Consider the following 23524-nt stretch of genomic DNA (forward strand, 5'->3'; position numbering starts at 1 on the left):
ACCAATTTGCTACTGCAGCCTTCCAGTAATGACAGCAGGATAAAGGAGGCCTTTGAAGTTCATGGAGGAGTAGGAAGAGGTGTTAATTTAAAAAGCTTGTCAGTATACCCAAGAGCAGAAGGAGAGCAAAGTACCAATTAATAATTCACACTTCTATTCCACATGTTATCTTAGTATCTCAAAACAGTTTGCAAACATTGATTAAGTCTCACAACATTCCCCTGAAGCAGACAAGCATAGATGAAGCTCTGCTCCTACCAACCAGGATGTTACTCTGGGATCACTTTGTTTAGCTGATCTGTGCCTTTTCTCCCCCATCTGTTAAACGGTGATAATAACAATACCATACTACAGGGAGAGGTTCAGAAGCTTAGTAATTGCTAAATCAACAATTTTTTATGTAGGGAAATAGCACACAAGGGCAATCTACTGTGTCAGACTGAACTCAATTACACTGAATTAAAACTACTACACTTGACATGATGACATGGCTAGTGGAAAGAAAATCCTCTATCTTGATTTTACAATGCCCTACAGATGTGCTTTGCACTGTCCCTAAGTACCCAGAACACTTGAGTTCTATTTAATGACCAGGATTGTTGGGTGCTGTGTTAACACGAAACTCATCGTAATTATTCTAATTAGATCTGCTATAGAAAGAATTGTGAGAAATGAAAGACTCTGTCCACTGTAGCCTCTAAATCTCAATTAACACAAAGTATTTGCTGTGTTTGGGAGCCAGGACTGACATACCCATAGCTGCAAACTCCAGAGGGAATCTTAATTTACATTCTGATGGGGAGCTGAACACATTACAGTGCTTAATCCTCACTTTGAAAGACAGGTATACAAGCATCACACGCTGACAGATGAGGACATGGCAATTCAGGGAAGCTCTTGAACTGCCATAGGACAACCACACACACTCAACACAATCAGAATTTCACTCCTTATTCCCAATCTTGTACATGGACTTGTTTTTGTTTTGTTTTTTTTTTAAGCACATATTTATATTCATACGAACAAATCCTTTCTGCTTCAATCTAATAAAAGGGAGTTCCTTTTTCCATGTCTGGGGCTTTTTCATGTACAGAAAGAGGCAGAATTACTCTGCTTAACTCCCCATAATAATCTGACTTCTCCAGAAGGACCAAAGATAAAGTAACAGCTTCATGAAATACAGCTCTTTTCTTCTCCTGAGCCTGACAGTCACTTCCAAAAGCAGATTGTCATGACAACAAACAACCTGGAGGCAATCCAGCCAATTAATCTGCAGAGGAAGCAGACATCCCAACCTTGGAAAAGAACACTGCTGCTTTAAGCTTCAGATGCCAAAAGAAGAAAAACCCAACAAAAAACCTTACCACATGCATTAATCTTACTAGGCTGCCTTAGGCCTGTAGTGAAAAACAATTCACCCCTCAACACAGCAGCACTACTGCAGCAGCAATACAGAGCACTAGGCGCTCAAAACATCCTTTTTCTTCTCCTTCCCCAAGACAACCGCAACAGCAGAGCAGGCCAGGCCCCTCTCTGGGGCTTCATCCAGGCAGATTTATGTTCCCAGCACGTGACACAGCCCTGGCAAGTAAGAGGATGACCTGTTCAGCTTTCACATCTTGAGCCAAAGGAAAGAGCTCATAGGTTAAGCAGAAAAACCACACAGAACACATCATCACATACCGTTGCTGTAAACTCTTCTTTGTTGACATTGCCGCTGCTTGTTTTCCCTCCTCCCTTATGAGTTGTCAAGAATATTTATCACCACGTTGAGCTCAGAATTACTTTCTCTTTCATGAAGGGCTAAATCATCAGAACAGCTAAATATTGAAGTCATTCTCCTTCATTTCTCAGATTTCACCTTCTTTCATACCATCCTTTATCTCTCTCTTCACGTGCTATGTTCTCTATAGGCCCAAGCACACTGCAATTTCCCAGCAAACACCCAACGAGACTTCCATCTTTTCCTGCTCTGGACTCTCAGTAGCAACTCAGACATGAAAAGGTTTAGCAGCTGATGCCTGACAGATATCGCTTGCCAACCTCAAGTCACTCATTTTATAAAATACCATGGTACTGAGTTACAAAAAGAAATGCTGCATGTAGTTATAGAAAAAGTTGAAAAGGAAAAAAGAAATAATTTTTGAGATGGTGTTTTGAGAGTCTCATAAGACTCGCACACAATTTTCAAACCGTAATAAAAATTTCCTCCCTGACTTCATATTGTTTCTTAATACTGAAACAGGGAAGGCTAAGAATATATCCTTACACTGTAGACTTGTAACACAGTGAAACATACCCTGCAGGAAGTAATAGTGCAAAGAGGGCTTAAGGCTTTAAGCCTACCCAGAGTTACTCAACTGGCAATCTGACAGCCAACAAACTTCCTCACATTTAAACTTTATTACTGATCTTTCTGGATCCAACCCATTTTTTCTTAGACCCCTCTTGGCTTCAGTGGGCACTGGACCACAGATCACAAACACTTCTAGCAAAAATGATTTTTTAAATTAATCTAAGAGAGATACCAATCTTCTGAGCGCTGATACTGAAATGCACACATGCACACACAACATGTTTCACTCTCAGTAACTGCAGGATAAGGAAACCACAGTTCTAGTCAAAACCAGGCAACAACAGAAACATATTTTCTACATCTGTAATGTATTAATGTTGGTATAAATGCTAATTAATAGAAAAAGGGTCTGTTCCTACCTTGAGGACTTTCACAGCTTTCTTCATCACTGTTGTCTTGACAGTTATTTTGACTGTCGCACACAAAGCTTTTATCAATGCAAAGACCATTTTTACAGTGGAATCGGGCAGTAGAGCAGAGCAAGGGATTGGCTGCTGTGAAAAGAGAAAGTGAGATCTTTAATTACATATTCTCTTAGGCAGTGAAATAGCCTTTCAGTAGTTAATGACAACAGGTCACAGCTCAACAGCTGGTCACTTCACTGAATATGTGGGAGTAACTTGGCAATCAAACATACCTTGCCTCTTTAAGCAGGCAGAGATGAGATCTCTAAATCATGCAAGATTCGCTAGTATTAGCAGAGATTTATCTACTCTCAGTCGCAGTAATCCTTCTGCTCTCTTTCATGACAACCTTCATCACAATTGCTGCTAGATGTTCAGCTTTTGCCCACCTCAAAGTTGTAGGCTGTGCTACCCTCCATACCAAAAACACTGCCTATTGCTTCCACTATGACCAAGTCAGTTTAGCTCAAGTTTTATAAGCCAACAATCCAAGCTCAGAACTGCAGCAGTGTTTAATCTACCTCCTGCAGTTCTGTTTTTAACACCTTGCCCATCCCCACCCATATTTTTTTAAATTGAAACCATGGCAATGTTGGCACTTCTCAAATTCTCAGTGTTTGAACTTGAAATTCATTTTTACAGCTAAAGTGCACTCAGAAAACCCTTTCACAAAATACATCCCTGTGAGTTAGATAAATGCACTCCCAGCAAAAGCAGAACAGCATTTAAGTAGACTCATTTGGGAAGAGCACTCTTCACTCCCTCTAAACATAGCATCCTACAGCATATTTGCTGCTACATATAGTCTCATATAAAAGCCTCAGGAAGTACCGTTTTCTCCATTTCTAGGAGATTACATCACAGATTCAATGTGTCTCACTGCTAAGGAGATTTCCTTGATATTCATCTTGCTTTCTCATCCCCGATTTCATCCCTCTACTCTTAGCTATACTTCAGCATACATAACTACATAATCCCCCCCTCAACAATGTCTGCACCCTTCACATACAGCCTTATCTTCCTACATAGTCACGCGTTGGCTGAGATATGCATAATTTATATCTTCTCATGAATCGATCTCTCTGTCCCTTAATAATTTCTGTCACTCTTCTCTGAACTCCTGCCAATTTTTGATAATGAAGTGACTCAAACTGAATGCAGCATTCCAATTGAACATCTTAAAAAGCTGTTTAGATGCCTTGTCTGCTTCAAAGTGATTCTCCACCACAATAACAAAGGGGATTATAGTCCCAAATACTCACTGGCTTCCTATTTCTTTATTCTTTTAAGTAAGAGCTGCCCTTAAAGAGTCTTTCAAAAAAAAAAAAAAAAAAAAAAGCAACAACAGAAAACACACTTTAAACAAGTATAACAATCTGCAGTATCCCAATATACATTACAAATACTCCCTACATCTGGGCAATTCCTCCAGCTCCCCAAAAGCACATTTACTACGAACATGCAAAATCTCTTTTGGTCTGGAAGTGCTGCATACTTGCATAGCATGTTGATTCTGCAGGTCACTTTAGGACCTACAGCACTGCTTCTCCACAAGCAAAGCTGAGACTAGACACTCAGATGTGCTGGAAAATACTACACATGCACTTCAATAGCACAGAGGAAAAGGAAGATCAGTAGCCTATTATCAGCCCTAAGGCCTTGTTAGAGCTACAGGCCACACACAGGGGAAATTAAGGAATTCGTAACTAGCTCCAAGGTGGTGTGCTTTAAAGTGAAACCTGCCATTTGTCAGCCCACTACCTCAAGGATATTCAAAGTACATTCATCAAAACCTCTTTCTAGCCCATTTGTTTAAGTATAACCCAAAGACCATAAAATCTTAGCCTTCAATCTTCTTACACAAACTTCATCCTCTGCTGAGGTGCTATCACCCCACCACAGCCATCCCAAGAGCCAAAGCAGAGTCTTACCCAGCAACAGATGGCACTTTTAAAGGTTGCTCATGCTGCCATAGAGACCACAACATGTGGGGGAGGCACACAAACAAGAAATGCAAGTCCTCCTAGAAGCAGACAGTGATAGATCTCTGTAAAGATCTCCCCTTTTGTTATCTTTGAAAGCTGGTGTCTGTTGTCCTCCTCCTGACCTTTAAATGATATTAAAAGGAAAAGCCCAGCCTGCTCCAACAAGAGAAGGAGGACTATTTGCTGCAGGCTTCCGCCTACAGACCCACGCAACATCAGGGCTTTTAACAGCTCCCGGTAATAGCAGCAGGGCTGCTGGATCGAACATAACCTTTCCTTACTGCTATGATAAATCCCTGCCAGACTTACAGATACAGCAGATCTATGCAGCCACACAACAGGGTTTTAGTCCGTGTCAAGTCATACTTCAAATGATATCTCTGCCGTGACTTTGCTGCAAGATGCTGAACAGCTCAGGGGCTCAAACTCATGCACTGGCAAGCATTTCTGATTTTGAGAACCTGCCTCTCCCTTAAAGATCCTGTTTCACTAAATAACCCTTTCCTGGCTTTTCTTGTTGTTTGAGAACACGTACAGACAGAGAAGCCTAAATGCACCAATGAACAAAGAATCTTCCCCAGTGACCAGAAATAAGCAAATAAACAATTTTAAGTCTCATTTGTGATATGTGACAAATGCTCTTTACATTGAAATACAGAGAACCCCTTCATAGTAAACATGCAGCTCAAATCTAATTTCAAAATTACAATCAAGTCTTAATATAAAACCAAGCTGGACCTTATTAAAAAATCACTGTTGTCGATTGGATCCTTTTTAAACAAGGCCTGGTTTTGCGTTGTAAATGCTAAATGAGATTTTCTATCACTGACAGCAATAAAAGATTTTGAGAGTGGTGCTGACCAACCAGCAGAACAGGAGATAGCAATGACTGGCTCAAAAATGACACATCTTAAAATCAGTCAGAAGAAAAACTCCACTGAAGAAATCACCCACTTTGCTTGGCAAAATAAATAAATACATAAACACAGCAAATGAGGAAAAGATGGAGAAAGTACACATGGAAAAGATGCGGTGTTTGTGTATGCGTGAGTGAAAACTGGAAACAACCAAAACTGAAACAAAAGCAGGTAAAACCTTGCCTGCCTTAGGCCATCCTGCCATTTTGAAATGCAGTGGCTTGCAAAGAAGTTGGATGTCACTCTACCACTACTTGTGAACTGCTTGCTGTAGAAATGATCGTTCTTTTGCAGAACTGTCACCTGTGATGCTGAACCAACAGCCATGAAAACATGTCCTATAACAAGCTCGAGGAGGCAGTGCCTGCATCAGACAACACTAAGGTTGAAGAGACTCTTCTGAGAAGAGTACTAAGGTTTACATTTCCTGTTGAGCCAGATTTGCATGTTATTAACACTATCAATGTTTGATGCTACTGAGTGATTCTGTGAGAGGAAAAAAAAAAGGCACAGATCATGCAGGTTATCTGACTCAAAATAAATACTAACTAGTGCTTCCTGTCTCTGATTAGCTGAACGAAAACAAAATGTCTTCACTGGGAAGTAGACAGATACTTACTGCAGTTTTCCTCATCGCTGCCATCAGGACAGTCCTCAAAGCCGTTGCACCTGAAGCGGCCAATGATGCAGTGGATTCCGCTGGCACAGGGGAAGAAGGTGGCACCACATTTGGACTTGGCTTTCGCTGAGAGAAGAAATGCACAGAAGATTGCAAACGTTAGGGGAATGTCTTACAAAGGTTAAAGACACTTCATTAGCAGCACAGGTTGCTCTGGGAAGCCCGTAAGTGAAGAATCCAAGGTGGACAGGCATAATGAACATGGCAGCAGGTTTGGAAAAAATGGGAACTGGAGACCAAAGTGGGCAAAGACAGGAGAACAAAGAGTCAGGAAACACCTGGAGAAGGAAAGGGGGAATACAGAGATATGAAGTGTTAGTGCCATTGTGAGAATAATAGGAAACATAAGAGATCTCCATTAAAGCATTTTTAAGGCTGCAAAAGTCAAATTCAGGAACTAACAGTTCCTCTAGTTAGCACAATTTATATGAAACTAGGTGCAAAAGGAACATGAATTGCATCTCTTACTATACAACTCTCCATCATACAGCTTTCATTATAAAGCTCCTCAGGACATAAACCGCATCTATTTCATAGCACTCACACAGCCATTCATAACACTAAATACAAACAATAACATGAAAATGTGGTTAAGAAGCGATTATAGAACCCCATTTGATCCCTAGTACTTCATATTCTTTTTTACTTCACTGCACAGCAACTCTTCATGGCAGGGAGAAGAGAATGCTGCCCTCAGAGTAATGCAGATGCTTCCACTACATTGCTCAAGGCAAGCACCAATTCAGCCCTGTCATCAGCCCTGAATAAATTTAACTGTTTGCTTGTTTTTCCCTTTTATTTATTTATTTATTTCCCCCCCAGATTATCACAACTTCATTTTCTACAATGCATTGTGAGCTAGAAAGTCCCCTGAAAACAAAAGCCTGGCTGACTGCAGGGAGGTGAGCACTGAACACTGCCAATATGCCACAATGCCATCCATGGACCACTTACAGGAGAACAACAGAAAAGAAGCCAGCTCTCTGACTTAAGGACTTTTGAGTAAACTTCTCTTCTTACTTCTGAACCAAACACAGAAGATGCTTTGCAGCTCCTGTTTTGTTTTTTTGTTTTTTAATAGATCTGGATTAGTAGCAGGCAGTCTTTCTATGTAGCCTTATGGATCAATACATCAAAATGGGCAGTTTTATGAGGCAAGGACAAAGTCAGAAACAACAGAAGAAATGCAGGGAAAAAAAAAAATATATATATATATATATACATATACATCTATATATATACACACCAAATGGGGGCAAGAAGCGTCAGCATTAATGTGGAAGGGATCCTCTTTTCCAGGGTTAAAAACGAAACACGGCTGTAGCAAAGCCATATTCCATCACTCAGCAGAGTGCATATAAACAGCCTTAAACCACAGCAATAGTAACTCACGCTTGATTTAGTATCCTCCCAAAGCAAATTCCCGCAAGTTCCTCTCCCGCATTTTTTAACTGTTATTTATTTTGATTATATCAGTGGTTTTCAGTTAAGTAGGAGGTAGGATGTATCACTGATGTATTCACCTACCACATTTTCTGAAGAGAATCCAAGGTTCACTTGGAAAGAAAAGGTGAACCATTACTTTGTAGAAAAACAGGTTGATAAATTACCCTGAAGTAGCTCCTGTGCTCAACAATACCAGCAACGCAAAACCCACAGCCGAGACACCTGAGACCCTTAATTCTTTACCAAACTTCAAAGAGAAACTTCTGTGCTGGAGTCTTGAGGCAGCCTGATCTCAGCTAAATAATTCAGTAATAAGAAGGTCTGAAGCAGTGCCATGCCCGAAGTCTTTAAACAAAAGCATCAGGACAAATGCGTCAAGAACAAATTCCCCACCTGTCACCAAAGCAAGAAGTCCATATTCGCATCTGACACACCAGCCAGCCAAACTGCTGCTGAGAAAGTGTGGCCCTAATGCTTAGCCACAAAGAGATGTCCAATTCTTAATATTTCCCAGGCTTTGTTCCACCTATAGAGGAGCTGAGGGGAGGCCTCATGGTGGTTGCAGCTCCCACAGGAGTGGATGGGCAGCACCGAGCTCTGCTCTCTGGTGACTGTGATAGGGCCTCAGCGAACAGCAAGGAGCTGTGTCAGGGAGAGTCAGATTAGGGAAAGGTTCTTCACCATAGGCTGGAACAGGCTCCTCAGGGCAGCTGTCATGGCCCCAAGCTGCCAGACTTCAAGAAGACCTTTACAATGCTCTCAGACAAAGTGTTTGAATTTTGGGTGGTCCTGGGTAGAGCCAGGAGTTAGACTCAATGACCCTTGTGGGACTCTTCCAACTCAGGATGTTCTATGGTTCCTGTGATTTGGAGTTTGAATTTGGAGACTATAAAGCTTCCTGCCAACCGTTCCACTAGCCTTTATTTATAACCATAAATATTTCCCCCTCAGTCTTTTCCCTAGCCTGAACAGATCCAGGTTACTGAGCCTGCCCTCATCTGGGAGATGCTCCAGGACCTTTATCACCTTTGTGGCCCCCTGCTGGACTACTTCTAGGGGATCCCTATCTTTTTTGAACTGGAGAGCCCAGAACTAGATACAGTATTCTAGATGTGGCTTCATTAGGGCAGAGTAGAGCATGAAGATCATTGCCCTCAATCCGATGGCCACACTTCTTTTAATATGGCCCAAACCCAGGAGTAAAACATTATCATGAAACAGTACTTACACTGAAAAAATTCAGACCCAAAAAACAGGGCTAAGATGCTCACAGAGAACTGCTGGCTATAGTATAAGCTTGCCAAACACTCCCCCCAGACTTACTTGCTTAAGTTCAAGAGAACCGTTTTGGCAGCCATGTATGCAAGTATGTGAACTCACTCCTTATGCTATGCAGAAATCAATCAATCCTTTCACTCCTTTCCTTTAAGGATCTTTAAAAAAATAAATAAATTAGTAACTTCCAGTCAGGACCAGCTGTACTTTCCACAGATTTAACAGCTTGCAGGCACAGCTCTACAGTATTAATAGAAAACCATTTTACTAACTTTAGGGCATAAAGTGTGAAACAGAAGTATTTTTCAAGAGTTGTAATCTGTTTTATTATTTCTCAGCAATATGATGAACAGTAGAGGGGGAAAAAATAGACTTAGTATAAACTATATAGAATCGCATACTGTATATATGAATATCCTCTTACAAAGGCAATTCTGACATGCCTGACTTCACTCCAAGATATTCAAACACAACTAGAAGGCTACAACAAAACTTCTTCAGTTATGGGCTAGCGTTTTGTGTTCACACAATTGTCTGCTATGCCAGTTCTCCAGCTGAAAACAAAAGCATCTAACTTCATGAGTTTATATGTGGGAAGAGATGACACTTCAGAAGTAGAGTACTCTGACAACAAGTAAAGGCTGTTATCTCCATAGACTAAAGTTATCTCTCCTCAAAGTAATCTTTACTGGTCTAGAAGTCTAAATAACCATCTACAAAATTGTCAGAAAGTAGATGAGACGCTAGAGGAAAGTGCAGACAAAAACCCTGACCTGTGTTCATTTAGCAAAGTGATTTCTCACTAAAGGAAGTATTTTAGAGGTCACTACTTTCCTCTAAAAAGCAAAATGAACAATAACTTCATAGAAGGTACAAGTTCTAGGTCAAGTGTTACGCTGACTAAATTCAGGACATCTCCAAACTTATTACTCACGATTCACATAAGCAGGACAGAAAGGACTAAGGGACACCAGCAGCAAGGGGAACCCTCCTGACGAAGGTACTGGTGTGCCAGGGATTCAGTCCCTCACTCTCTCTGTAGACAGCTCCCTGATCTGCACTGCACGCTGCCATTCACTGCATCCAACGGGTAAACCTGTCCCAGTTCCAGGCTCTCGTCAGACTTCCTATTGACATGCATCTAAAGAAGACTGTCAATGGGATTAAGTAATTAGCACCACAAACCCACTCTATCTCCTTGTACAAAAAGCCATCAAATGTTAGAGGATGTCCTTACTCATGTGTAAATTTCTGTAATTGAGCTTCAAATGAGATCTTCACCATGGTCACTTCATTATAAACGGTATTATAGCTACTCTAAGTATTTGGTTGCTTAATCATGAGTGAAAACAAGAGTTAATTCTAGTTCGATAGCCCAAATCTGTGAGCCATTTGAGTAGGTAGCAAAAAGATTAGCAGCTGGTTTACAGCATCTTCTCAATTAATGCAGATGCTCATTTCATGCACTGTGTAATGTTCTCTTCTGTTAAAAAATTGTGATGTTTGTCATCCCTCTAAGAAACTTGATACAAACTCCACTAAAGCTGGTACTGCTGGCCAAATGGCATTCCAAACTGTTTGTATAACCCTGAGAGCAGCATGTGGAAACAGCAGCTAAAAAGCCATTTGCTGTAGATGGATGATTCTCCCTTTCCAGCTCAGTTTCTATACAGCAACTCCAAGCTGAAATATAATGGCTGTGTACCTGCACTTACTCTGCATGAGTGCCAGCAGAACCTAGACATTCAATAGCTTGCAAGTTGTGTCAGTGGAAGTAAACCAGAAGGTAGCCAGTAGGAGACTTCAGCAGCAACTTTGTATCTCTGTTTCACTTCTCACAAGTCCTGTGATACAGACTGGATTCTTGTGGTTACCTTACCTACAAGTAGCACAGCAACGTCTACAAAACAGTAAAAGCTTTATGGCACAGTCAGTTTTACTATGGGAAGCTATCACAGGTTGGGAGACCAAGGTTTGCTTTTGGCTTTCAGAGATTTGCTAGCATCTCACAAGTCAGACTTTGGTAATACAAACTCTGCTTCTGGAATATGGACAACACAGAAAAACACAGTAACCACAAAGGGCCTTGTAGGCCTTCAGAGCACCGCTGTGCAACAGATGGTTGTGGGTGAGCAGGTCCAGGAAAGGACTGCATCCAGCACTGTGGCTTGGACCTCTTGAGAGCACTTGATTCCCGAGAGTCCTTACAACTCGAAGACCCTTAAAAGAACAAGAACACTGACAGTTATTTGTAGGTGGTGCGCTAGAGCATCAAGCAGTGAACATGCCAGGATAACCAGGAGAAAAAGGAAGCAGCGAGAAAAACAAGAATACTTAAAAACATTCAGTAATCTCAAGACAGAGGTCTTCTAAGCGAATGCATGCTTTTATAGAGGAATTCCTAATTTTCTGCTATATATTCTAAGGAATGAATGAATAAATAAATAAATAAATATTTGTTAATTTCATTAGCCTTTTACACAAATTAGTGCACTGTAAATAAGAACTGGGCCACTGAAGATTGTTTTTGCACATCTTTGTAAGACTGGTGTTTGTACAACATCTGGCAGCCTGGAAACTTGGTACATGACAACACTGCATTAACATAAATACACATAATCTACTTTGACTGCAGATTTTTATTGGTGTGAGCTCTGCAGTTTGCAAGCTCTGGTAGAATGTTTCTCTTTTCCTTTGTTCTGGCTCTGTTGCTCAGTTTTCTCATCTCATGTATTAAAATAAAAGGAGTTAAGAATTACCTACTTACAGATTTCATTACAGAACTGTGCATTCCCCACAGGCATTTGGAATGCACTTGACTGAGGTGTAACGTAAGGCAGGAGACCACAATGGTACTGTTAGTCCTGCTTATATGGAAAGTTAAATTCCCAGATCATACTCCAGAAGGGAGGGAAGAAGAAAACGACAGCTTAATACTTCCACAATTTCCCACAGCTTTTAGCAGGAACACAGAGTTCTGAAGTCGTGATGTTTCTGTAGTCATATTACTTATTTTAATACATGGCTTTTATAGTTATCTACATGCCTTCGTTTCTTATGTCATCTACCTTCGCACTCATTGAGGGACTGCAGAGCACTTTCGCTTGCTACCTCACAAACACAGACCAACCCTTCAGCTGCCTCTGGACTCATTTACCTACAACAGCAGCTTGTCATCATCTCCACACCGCACATGGACAATGCCTGAAGGTCACAGCCACCTCAGCCTTCAGTTAGTACCATGGGCCATGACAGAGCCACTCCACACTTCCTGAAGCAGTAGACAGAGGTTAGAACTGAAGAGCATAAGCTCTAGTACTTCTTGTGTTAGAATCTTAAGATAAAATCCTCAAGTGACAAAGTAATTGCCATGCTGATGTTCCAGTTTTGTAACTGGCAGGTCATTAAATCACTCACTTGTAAGTATTGATTATTTATCTATCTTTTATAAAATGTGAAAAACTGATAAAACACAGTTTACAACAAGGGAGCAGAGCAGAGCCTGCAGATCTGTAAGGAAGCTTTCTTTAGGGCACAAGGACTCTGCATCACCAGGTGTAGTAAGTCATGAAAGGAAGACACGAGACCAGCATGGTTGAACTGAGACCTGAAGGTCAAACTGGAGAGCAAGAAAATGCACAGGCAGTGGAAGCAGGGACAGGAAACCTGGGAGGAGTATGGAGATGCTGCCAGACTCTGTAGGAGTGGGATCAGGAAGACCAAGGCCCAGCTGGAACTGAACTTGGCAATAGGCACAAAGAAGGGTAAGAAAGGCTGGAGAAGAGAAGGCTCTGAAGTGAGCTGATTTTCTATATCTAAATGGGTGCCACAAAAAAAAAAAGCAGACAGACTTTAGCAGGTTCTGCTGTGTCAGGACAAGGGGAAATGGTTTCAAACTAAAAGTGGGGAGATTTAAATTGAACATAAGGAAGAAGCTTATTATAAAAAGGGTGATGAGGTACTGGCACGGGTTGCCCAGAAACGTGGTGAAAGCCCTGTCCTTGCAGACATTCAAAGTCAGGATGGATGGGGCTGTGCACACCTGATCTAGTGCATGTGACCCTGTTCATTGCAGGGGAGCTGGACTAGATGACCTCTGAAGGTCCCTTCCAACTGAAATGATTTTATGATATATTAAACAATGTAAGGGCAATAATCTTTACAGATGGGTAAGCTCAGTACTACTTGGGAGTCTGGATCTGCTGCTGTACCTCAGCTGGTTTAGACAATCCCTAGTGCTTACTGATGTTACTTCCGAATTGGGGAGACATTTCTTATTAACAAAAGGCTGCATCCCACTCTTCAGAGCACTGAACTCTGACTGTTGAGCCCTAAAGCCTGGTATTTAAAAGGATAGCAGCCAGAGTTATTTTGTGCCCTTTGTTCCTGCACATGAAAGCCATTCATCAGACTGACTCTGCTGAGTGGCTAAACCCAAGCTAAACAACTGCAGCTGTAATAATTGTACTATGGTAATAAGCAGTCATTAAATAGCTTACAGAGATTGAAGAACATGCTGTCTCTACAAGACCTTTCCTCTCTGTCTTTTAAAGCATCTAGTAGATCTGGTTACTTATTCTTAGCAACTTAAAAGTCATGAATTCAACTGCTCTCACAGCAAAGCCTAAGGAGAGGTGAGGACAAACATCTGAATTCAGACTGCCACCAGAAAGATTTGGGTTGAGAACAATGACTATTAGTAGATTTGATCCATCTCTCCCCCTTTCATTTTGTGATTTATGCAGGAAAAAAAGCATAAATACATAATGTGCCTTAACATAATTCCAGTTTGTAATCTTCCTGTAGAACAAAGCTGAAGAATGTTCCTGATCTCCAGGGCAGACCCCACAGAACTTCTTTTTAAGCAGTGAACAGTAGTAAATAAGTAAATCTAAAGGAACTATTCTGAAATCTACCCTACACCAGCACAGAATGAAGGACAAGGAGTCCGTCTGTCCTCACCTAAGGCTTCCAAACATGCAACATGAGTTTTCTGCTGGCATAGTCCCTGCTCAGTTCTCCACACTCCTACTGCCCTCACTGCAACAGGCTCCCATTCAAGGGTTTCTCAAATGACAGAGCAGCTTCATCAGGTTCAGTACACTTTTTTCTTTTAAGAGAAAAAAAAACCTTCCATCATTCTGACATCATTAAGCTTTTAACACCTACAGTCCCTGATAAACTATCTTTTTTTATAAACTGGATATAATTCAGTCAATCAACACATAACTGAAGCACCAGTTTGAAGATGAAAAATGAATGAACTTGCCTTTGTTCTGCAAGAATTTCAGTTTTCCAGTTGAAAAGGTTTTAAAGCATGGGAACAGATTCAGCACATACTCCAGAAAAGCCTCCTGGCTGTTAATTGTGGAGTGTGGTTTTTATCTAACATCTTTATGAAAAGACTTTTTATATCTCACCCACAACTGTGTGTAATTGTTTGTTACAAACACCTTCCTACAGAGACTCTGCTCCTGAACACGCTGAGCAGTAAAGCCTGTTGGAAGTGAACACCAGAGGGAGCAGTAAACATTTGTCTCGTAGGTGGTTTTTAAATTGGAGACAGAACAAAAATGTACAGGAAACCTTGGGGGAACATAAGAAAGGTTACAGTGGACTGTATATTCAAAATCCAATATGTTGCTAATCCAGTCTAATTCCCCACCAATACAAGATCAGTGAAGAACAAGTGCAAGCATGCAGATATATAAACGTGTATGAATGATGCAATTTTATGTGTGCCATGCAACCCACCCCCTCACTCCACCTCCTGACAACAGCAAAAGATTAATAAAGTCATCTGAGAATGGCAGACATTTAGATAAAACGTTCCATGCGTTTAGATGGAATACAAGGAACCAAAAACATCTAATACAGAGAAGACAGATAAAGTGATGTAAAAATAATAGGGCATTTTCATTAGATATGAACACACAACTCAAATTCTACATGAGAAAGAACACGGTTAAGAGAAGCAAAAAGAAAGAAGAAATAAAGGATTAATATGCCAATGTATCAGCAGTGAACAATTAACTACAGTGTTATGTATTATGTACAATTACTATGCTGCTAGCCTGCCAGAGATTTGAAAACACAACAGAAGTGTGGCTACAGCCACAAAAACACAGATAGGTCAAGAAAACACTCCTGCTACATGCTGATCCAAAAAAAAAAAAAAATATATATATATATATATATATATATATATATATATATAATTCCCCAAATTCACTTTTCTTCTTTTTTTTTAGAAGGAACTGAATTAAAGATAAAAATTCAAGTTTTCTCAGTCCTTCATCTTTGTACTACAGCGTGCAACACTTAGGAGTTGCCAGGCCTATTTGTCACCAACAGGTGGAAAGCCACCAGGGCCCTGGCTTCAGCACATGCCCTAAGAGCATCAGCTCCGTGATGCAGAACCAGAAAGGTTCCTGCCAGATTTCTGAGGCACCTGGACCGAACTGGCTTCCCAGACTGTCCTAATGTGAGCTGCAGCCTTCACAACTATAAGAGTCAGTCTGCTGGTGCAGGACTCAACAGAAGCTTGATTGGCAACACCACGCTGAATGCAACCCAGAACTGCAAACATAAACCCTTCCATCCTGACTGCAAGGGGCTCCTGCAAGCACGTGTCTGAAGAGCCAGGTGTTCTGCAATCAGGTGAGAAACTGAGCGGACCCTCAGCAGAAGCTTTCTTGGCAGGTGGCTTCAATGCCTGCAGGGCAATGCTGTTAAAATTCAGTTTTCATGATGCACTTCATTTAAAGGAGAAATTCTCCCCCACGGAGGAGACTTGCATATAAAGACTCTAGCTGATTGAAGGACAATCAGAGCAAGATCTGTTGCTGCTGAACTGCTGGTGATAAGCCAAGGTTTTTGCTACTGCAGCTCCAGATTTTCCTACAGAGGCCAGCTCTTGCTATTCCATGCAGAACAGCGTGCTGGGAGCACATTTTTACAAAGCACCAATGATGCCCTGTTGCTCAGCCATTCCCCAATACACTGCCTTTATCACTGAGTGAAAAAACCTGCTTTTCCTTTATATTCGGATTCAATGAGAAACAGCAGTGACTGGCAGCAGAAACATGAGATACTTAAACTCCTGCCACAAGAACACACTGCCCCAAGATATCCTCACAAAATGCTTTTTTCTAGATCGCAGCTTACACCTCTGGACTAACACAGCTGTATTCACTGTGTGCCACTACTGGCTCATAGCTGAATGCACTATCTTGACTTGTAGGAAATGGCTCTCAGAAGAGCGATGAGGGAAAATCTAGACTTCTGGGTATTTGGTACCTCTCATTCTGGCTGCTGTCATGCCAGGCACTTAGCACGGATGATGTGCCATGCTCTGAATCTGCACCATCTGCTGCTCGTTAGCTGACAAAGGCAGCAACATGCCATCTCTCCACTTGCTGTTGCTCATTAGCTGACAAAAGCCATTTTCAGTGTTCACATTGTTCTTTCTGCAATAATCTAATACAAAGATGTACAAAAGCACAAAGAAAAGAGGGAAGAAAAAGATGACAGAGTACATTAGGAGCTTAACTAAGAACATTATTGTACTCTTACATCTCCAGGAGTGAATCCTTCCAATGGGATACAGGACTTGGCCCTAATGCAACATGTCAGCAGGTAGGTATAAAGGTCAGTATTAAAGATAATCTGTTTCCCTCAAGATGTTTTAAAACATCTTAGCATATTTCTCTTTTGTGTTATTTTGTTATCTTCTACACCTGCTAGCAGACTGAGAATACAGAGCAGCCCAGAGCATGCAGCTTCACCATGCTGGGTGCAAGCAACACACACCCCACATATAGGTACACCCAGTGTATAACCAGAGCAGCACCCAGGAGCTATGCAATTGACAGCTGTACATTCCACAGGAAAGTCACACTGGCAAAGACTCTGCACTTCTCAAGAGGAACCTCAGCTACAGTTACAAATCATCTACAGAGCTAAAGACCAGTAGTAGCAGTAGTTAAAAGCCTACAAGTGTTCAAAAGCGAACTGCATGACCCATACTTGAGCTCACAGGCTGATTAGCAATCCAGCTGATGAGAATCAGCAGAGCCAGAGGGAATGAGCTACAAAAATGTTCACCATTTTGGGAGATGGACTGAAGACAGCAATTTACTTGCACTACTGAGAATGAGAATACTCACCAAAGATTCACAGTGCCACAGTCAATTAATTACTTTCCAAGCTCTGTTAGTGGTTTGGAAGAAAAGCCAAAGAGATGCTCTGCTTCAAGGAGAAGCGCATCCCAGCAACAGCTTCTTCCCTCTCTCTTACACCTTTTCTCTACCCTCCTGCTCAGATAACGTCTTTCTGTTGCTGCATCACCATGACATAAGGCAAGAGTACAGGAGACATTCTGTGTGCCAAACAGCATGCAGACAGCTGGCATAGGAAGTGTTAAATCGCTCACAGGTCAGGGCAGAGAGGAAGCCAGAAACTCACAGATGGTACGAATTCTGGCAGATGCAGAAGATGAAGAAAATCTCGCAAGCAAAGTGACGTGGTTAAGAGAGATGGTCCTCCAAAGCAGAAGACAGAAAAAGGAATAAAGGAACAGAGGAAAGAGGAGACGTGAATGGGCAACGTGCAGATCATTCTGCTCTTCCATCTCACTTCCTCCTCACAGCTGGAGCAACACACATGGGGTCCTCGTAGCTTTCCACCCATAAGCAGCAGAAAACAAAAAGCAGAACATCTGAGCTGTAAGTTTCCATTTTGTAAGGGTAACAGAGAGAATGAAATAGTACAGAACTCATCAGATATTTCTGGACACCCACATTCAAACATAAGGCAATCCAAAAGGGAAAGGCTTTGCACTCGATGACACACGTGTGAAACTTCTTCCTCTGTGGGCATGAATAACAGAGCATGTTGCTTTCACAAAGACACCAGTCTGCAGCACCATCTGAATTCAGTGATCACACAAAACACGTCAAGGCAAGGTGAAAGCCTTTAAATATGAACTAGTTAGTCGATGAGGAATTGCAGACAAAGCAGCTTACAGCACGGCTTAGGGTAGTAACACACTGGGAACTCAGCCATCTCACACTGCTGAAGTAACTCATACAGCTTTGTCTCCACTCTCAACAGCTCAGCTAATGTGAAGCAACATCACAGCAGAAAACAAAGGACACTGATTTTGCTGCAAGGTAAGCTTTAGTAAGCAGAGCCTTGTTCTGAAAGGAGGAAAGTAACAAAGCCTAGCCAAAACCAATAAATAAAAAACACATACATACACACCCCACGCACACTCCTCAGCCTTGTCATGCTCTAATGACACATCCAAGCACAGCTGCCCTCCCTTACAGAACCTGACACCAGAAGAACAGTGCTGCTGGTGCAGCAACACAACCAGATGTGAAGTATGCACATCTGGAGCATCAGCTGCTCTCACTTTTCCACTGCTGTTTCTGCACCCAAGAGAATCAGTTCCTGGGCTCCTACATCTCTTACTCCCACACAATAAGGTGAACAGTCCCAGAAATTAATTACACTGCACATCTTTAAAAGCTCTTTGGTTCAGCTTCAATCACTGGAAAGTGAACATGTTTTATGGAAAAAAAACCAAAACATCCCAGAGTGGATACTCAAACACTGGAGCAGGTGTCCAGTAAGGCTGTGAGCAATCCATCCTTGCAGGTACTCAACACTTGACCAGACAAGATTTTGAGCAACTCTGATGTGAGCTCATCCTGCTTTGAGCAGGCAGATGGACCAAATGATATCCAAAGTCCTTTACAGCCTCAGTTAATCCATGAGCTTGTCTTTACAGACTGACACAAGCTGGAGGGTCAGATAAGTGATTTTTCTTCTTCCTTCACACTTTCCAGACAAAATGGTAGGGTTGCATTTCCATGCCTTGGATCTGACCTAGAAACTCTACCACCAACTCAGAGTTGTTAAACCAATCCAACTTTTCATCACTTTCTGATGTAAATGACTGGCTGGTGACAGGTGTAACAGTACCTCAGAAGAGTGGGCCCATTTTCAAAATTAATCAAAAGAGCAAAACAAACTTTCTTTTTTTTAACCTGCATACATTCAAATATCTTTACCAACTAATATACAAGGGCAGCTCTAAAAGCAATGCTCCCTATTTCATTACAACAGCCCATGACGTCAGACATGGCCATTGGTGGTATGGTAGTCACCAATGTTCCATTCCATTTTGCTGCCATCTGACAGATGGCAGCAGAGGGGCAAAACAAAATGGCTGACAAAACGGAGTCTGACATGGAATTGAAGATGAAGCAAAGGTATGGCACTGAATTCCACCGTGCAGAAGAAATGGCAACCTCTGACGTTCATTGAGGCTTGCTGAACATTTATGCAGACCAAACAGTGAATGTGAACACAGAGAAGCAGCAGACGGTGTGTTCAGCAGTGGTGATAGTGGGTCACCTCCACTGGTGCAGGTTTTAATGAGCACAGCATGCATGCTCCTTTTCACTGCTGGCAAAAACGCACAGCAGTTTTAATGGTGGTGACTATGCTGGAAAATAGTGTTTTGTAGCTGAGAATTTGCCCTATCAAATAGTGCCCCTTGTATCAATTGTGGTTTCTGTGGAAATTATTAGCAGGCACTACTATCAGAGAAACTTATGTATAAATAATTGAACTGTCCCTCAAGCTATTAGCAAGTTTATGTGCTTAGACATAGGCCAACAACTAACACCACAAAGTCCTTCCAGCCTTCTGCATAATTCTCCAGCACCCCCACTGAGACAGTTCTTATCCCTTTGCCACACCTGCCAGAGGGGGATCCCAATGTCAAGAATCATTTCTTTTTTGTGAGCCTTGTGATTACGGACACAAACACACACACATACACAGGAATGCAAATACAGTGGATGGCCCACTGGGAGCACAGAGAGTTAAAAGTTATCCACTAAAATGAAGAGGAAGGAGATGCAAAAAAGGCAGCTTCAAGATCTCTGGACATGTTACAGAACTTTGTTTGCATGAATATTAATTTCCTGTTTGGATATTCAAATGAGCTTTATTTCCATTCTGTTTTGGCTTATCTGACCTGTTAACAGTAAGCCAGCCCAGGATATGAGTCCCTTGCTCTCCTTGTTGTATTCAAGTCTGTTGCGACAGGAAGAACTTTTATGTAGTGACATTTTACAGCTTTTTATATTTTACTGTCAACTGATCCAACTGGTTTTGGTAAGGAAGCTTTTCAACAGAGTCAAGCAGCACATCTTCTGCTTGTGATTCATGAGCAAATGTCCAGCCCAGCCTTCATTACTCCATTTAAAAAAAACTGTCCATAAGATTAATGAAAGCCTTCGTTACAATCTTCTAGTCTAACAAGTGTAAGGAAAATTCATGCAAGGCAGAGAATGGCAACATTCTCAGACACAGAAACGCTGTCTTTGTGTCCTGTAAATACAGAGAAGTGCCATCTCTCAGCTCGTTTTAAGAAGCCAACGCTGAACACCAAGAGAAATACCAGCTGCATACACAAAAGAGTTAGGTAACCAGGAACCTGTGGGTCACACAGCTCCTGTCATCCAGAACATTGGACTAAAACATGTATACTGAACTTGAGACACTTTTTATTCTTGTCCAAGCTCCCACCAACAATAATTCTACCAAGGTTTAAACAGATGAGCACAACTGATCAATCCTTACAACAACACCAACAAATTAACTTGGCTTCAGAGCTGCAACACAAGCTTGATGCTTTTATAAAGATTACAACACACCAGATATTTTGTACAGATACATTTAAGGCCTTAGAAGTAGGAAAAAAGCTCACTGGCTCAAAGCAGAACTATGCACATGATTTTCCACAGCACAGTTATTAAAGTCTCCATTATTTTAAAAGGAATGGAAAACTGAGATTAAAGACAAGGCATAAAGAAACAAGCATTTAACAAAACATGCTACTTTTAACCAATAAATTTAAAAAGATATCCTTTCATTCTTTATTCTACTCCACAAGTGAGATTAGTGATGTAGTAATGTCCTTGAAGTGTCCTGGGAAAAGTAAGGTTCTCATAAAGAGGTTAAAGAGGAATAAAATCACTATAAAGCACTTATATAAAAAAGAAACATTTGCTGGGCAAAAAGCAATTATCAGAAAGTTCTCAGACACTTCAGAAGAATGTGAAGTTTGTGGCCTTGCTCCCTCCTGAACATGGTCTCATGATATTTTGCCATAGCATAACATTGCTGCCTGGGTATACTATGTAGCCTAGAAAGCCAGAGAAATCAAGAAACTGGCAGTAGCTTCATTACTTGCATAGTATATACTACAGAACACAGCACAAATGTTGCCATACAAGCCTTGTGGTAGCAGGCACACTGAGGTCACAGCAATGGTTACTTACGGCATTCCTTCTCATCGCTGTCATCGAAGCAATCTGGCAGCCCATCACACTGCCAGGCCCCCGGGATACAGCGCCCATTGCTGCACATGAAGTTTCCAGGTATGTTGCATTCATTTGTGAAATTGTTCCCAGGCAGCAGCTGGCTATCTGCAACAACAACAAAAATCAAGTTCAGGGGGTATTCAAAACAGAAGTCTCTCCTTCATAAGGTCTAAACACAAGTAAAATAGTTAAGGCCACAAGAACTCAGCTCCATATACTCATGCTTCTGTCGGACTGGTATTTAGCCTGCAGATTTTCATTTAAGTAATGAATGAAGCCTGTGGGCTAGGAACTAGGTAGCACATGGACTAATTCACACTGGCTTTTCAGTGAAGTTCCAAACTCAGTGATGCTTGGTGTCAGCCCAGTGCCCTGGCACACACCTGTCCAGGCAAGGAAGGCAGACAGAATGACACTAAGCCTGCTATGCAGACAGGGTTTAGCAGGAGGAAACTGGAGATGAAGAAAACAGTAAGAAGACAACCTATAAATTTGCCTTTAAGGTTTTAACAGCTCTAATCAGTGATTTTTCATCTATTGTCTTTCCATATCTGTGTGCTGTTTTCAAAACATGGGTATTGCAGAAAGGTAAACTTCAGGGGAGGAAGACAGATAATGGCAATTATTTTAATAAGCAAAAAGATTCAACCACAGGTCCAAAATGTAAGTTGGGCTTGGAGGACTGATGCTCCCAAAGCAGGAGCAGCATGATAAATGGAATCTCAAATCATCATGCTGTGGGAAGCTGCAAGACAACACAGAGGATGAGAGGAAAGCTCCATCTCCCATCTTTCTGCCCAATCTAAGGCAATATGCTCCAAGTTCACATCCTCTCAAAAACCAAAAACAGAAACCTTCCTGCGTAAGGATGGGGATGTCACTGCGCCCTTAAAACACTCAAGTTTTACATCATCATTTCAGAAGATGCATGACAGGACTGCTTTGGGAAGTATTTTTATGCCCATTTCTGACCCAAACAATAAGTTTCCTCACAATTTATTTTTTCCTGCAAACATCTCACTCTCCCTGGGATGCTTCTTTCTATACTTTTATCAGTTTCACTCAAAGCTCAGTTTCTTCCCATACATCACAGCTCCTCCAACCAAGGAAGAACAGTTCCACTCTCTCTGCACTGCTATTTGCAAGATGCAGCTTCTTGCTGCACACTGGGAACAACTAAGTGCAAGGACCATACTGCCATCCCTAGGGAAAGTGCCACTGCCAGCAGCCATCCAGGAGAGCTGTCCCCAACTCTGCTTTATGCCCTAGTCCCCACATCTAAACCAACAATGGAAATTATCTGTCCTTGGCCAGCTCTGCAAGGAAACATGGAGAACATACAGGCAGCAACAGCCCATGGGCTACTGCTGCCTAAAAGCATCAAAGTTCTGCAGCTTTAAGTTCAACTGACAAGTGTGGGTGAGTTAGTTTTCTTCCTTAAACCAGCACTTCGACACAATCAGATCAGTCTTCATATCACTGACCTTTATCTGATAAGTGATGGCCAAGCCAAAATCACTCCTCCTCAATAGCTGCATAGAAGTTGCCAACATTGCACAGCCTCCTGTTAGGCAGCAGCCTGCAGTGCACCCATAACACAGCTGCCTGCAATGGGAGGAAGATTGCCCAGTACTTCAACAGACCAAGATATGAAACAGCAATACGGACATCCTCTGCAGTGACAAGGCATGGCAATATGCCACATTCCTAAGCTTCTTAAGAGGTGTCCAAGAGCTTTAAGAGCAGACTATAACACCTTCTCTACAGTCCTCAGAAAAGAAAGAAACTCTACATCATCTTAATTTTGTGACTAAAACTCTCTGCTGCAAAACATTGGTACCATAAGCATCGTACAATAACTAGGAATTACCAAGGTTTCAGTTTTCCCAAAGTGTAAGCACTTAGGTAGTACGTTGAGGCAATCCCATCAGAAAAAGGGGCCATTCTCATTTGTGCTGCAGCTCTTTGCCACCTTCTTGTCTAACCCTCCTGCCCACACCTCTCCCCCCCCAGCTCCACTTCGACACAGAAGCTGCACCTACTCAGAATGAAACCTCG

At 41.7% G+C, this 23524-nt stretch overlaps 1 protein-coding gene across 6 annotated transcripts in view; it reads right to left on the reverse strand.

Annotated features, from left to right (window-relative positions):
* LDLRAD3 (low density lipoprotein receptor class A domain containing 3) overlaps positions 1-23524 on the reverse strand; it is a 142312-nt gene that overhangs the window by 54996 nt on the left and 63792 nt on the right. For 5 of the 6 annotated variants that reach the window (XM_032445215.1, XM_032445214.1, XM_032445216.1 and 2 more), the window contains 3 exons: positions 21425-21571; positions 6282-6407; positions 2716-2850 (listed from right to left, as the gene is read on the reverse strand). In XM_032445215.1, the coding sequence (XP_032301106.1) occupies positions 2716-2850; positions 6282-6407; positions 21425-21512 (349 nt within the window). In that variant the 5' untranslated portion in view covers positions 21513-21571. The remainder of the gene's footprint in view (positions 1-2715; positions 2851-6281; positions 6408-21424; positions 21572-23524) is intronic. The other variant, XM_032445213.1, reaches the window with a different exon arrangement.

Source organism: Coturnix japonica, chromosome 5 (assembly GCF_001577835.2).
Source record: "Coturnix japonica isolate 7356 chromosome 5, Coturnix japonica 2.1, whole genome shotgun sequence".
NCBI classification, from domain to species: Eukaryota; Metazoa; Chordata; class Aves; order Galliformes; family Phasianidae; genus Coturnix; species Coturnix japonica.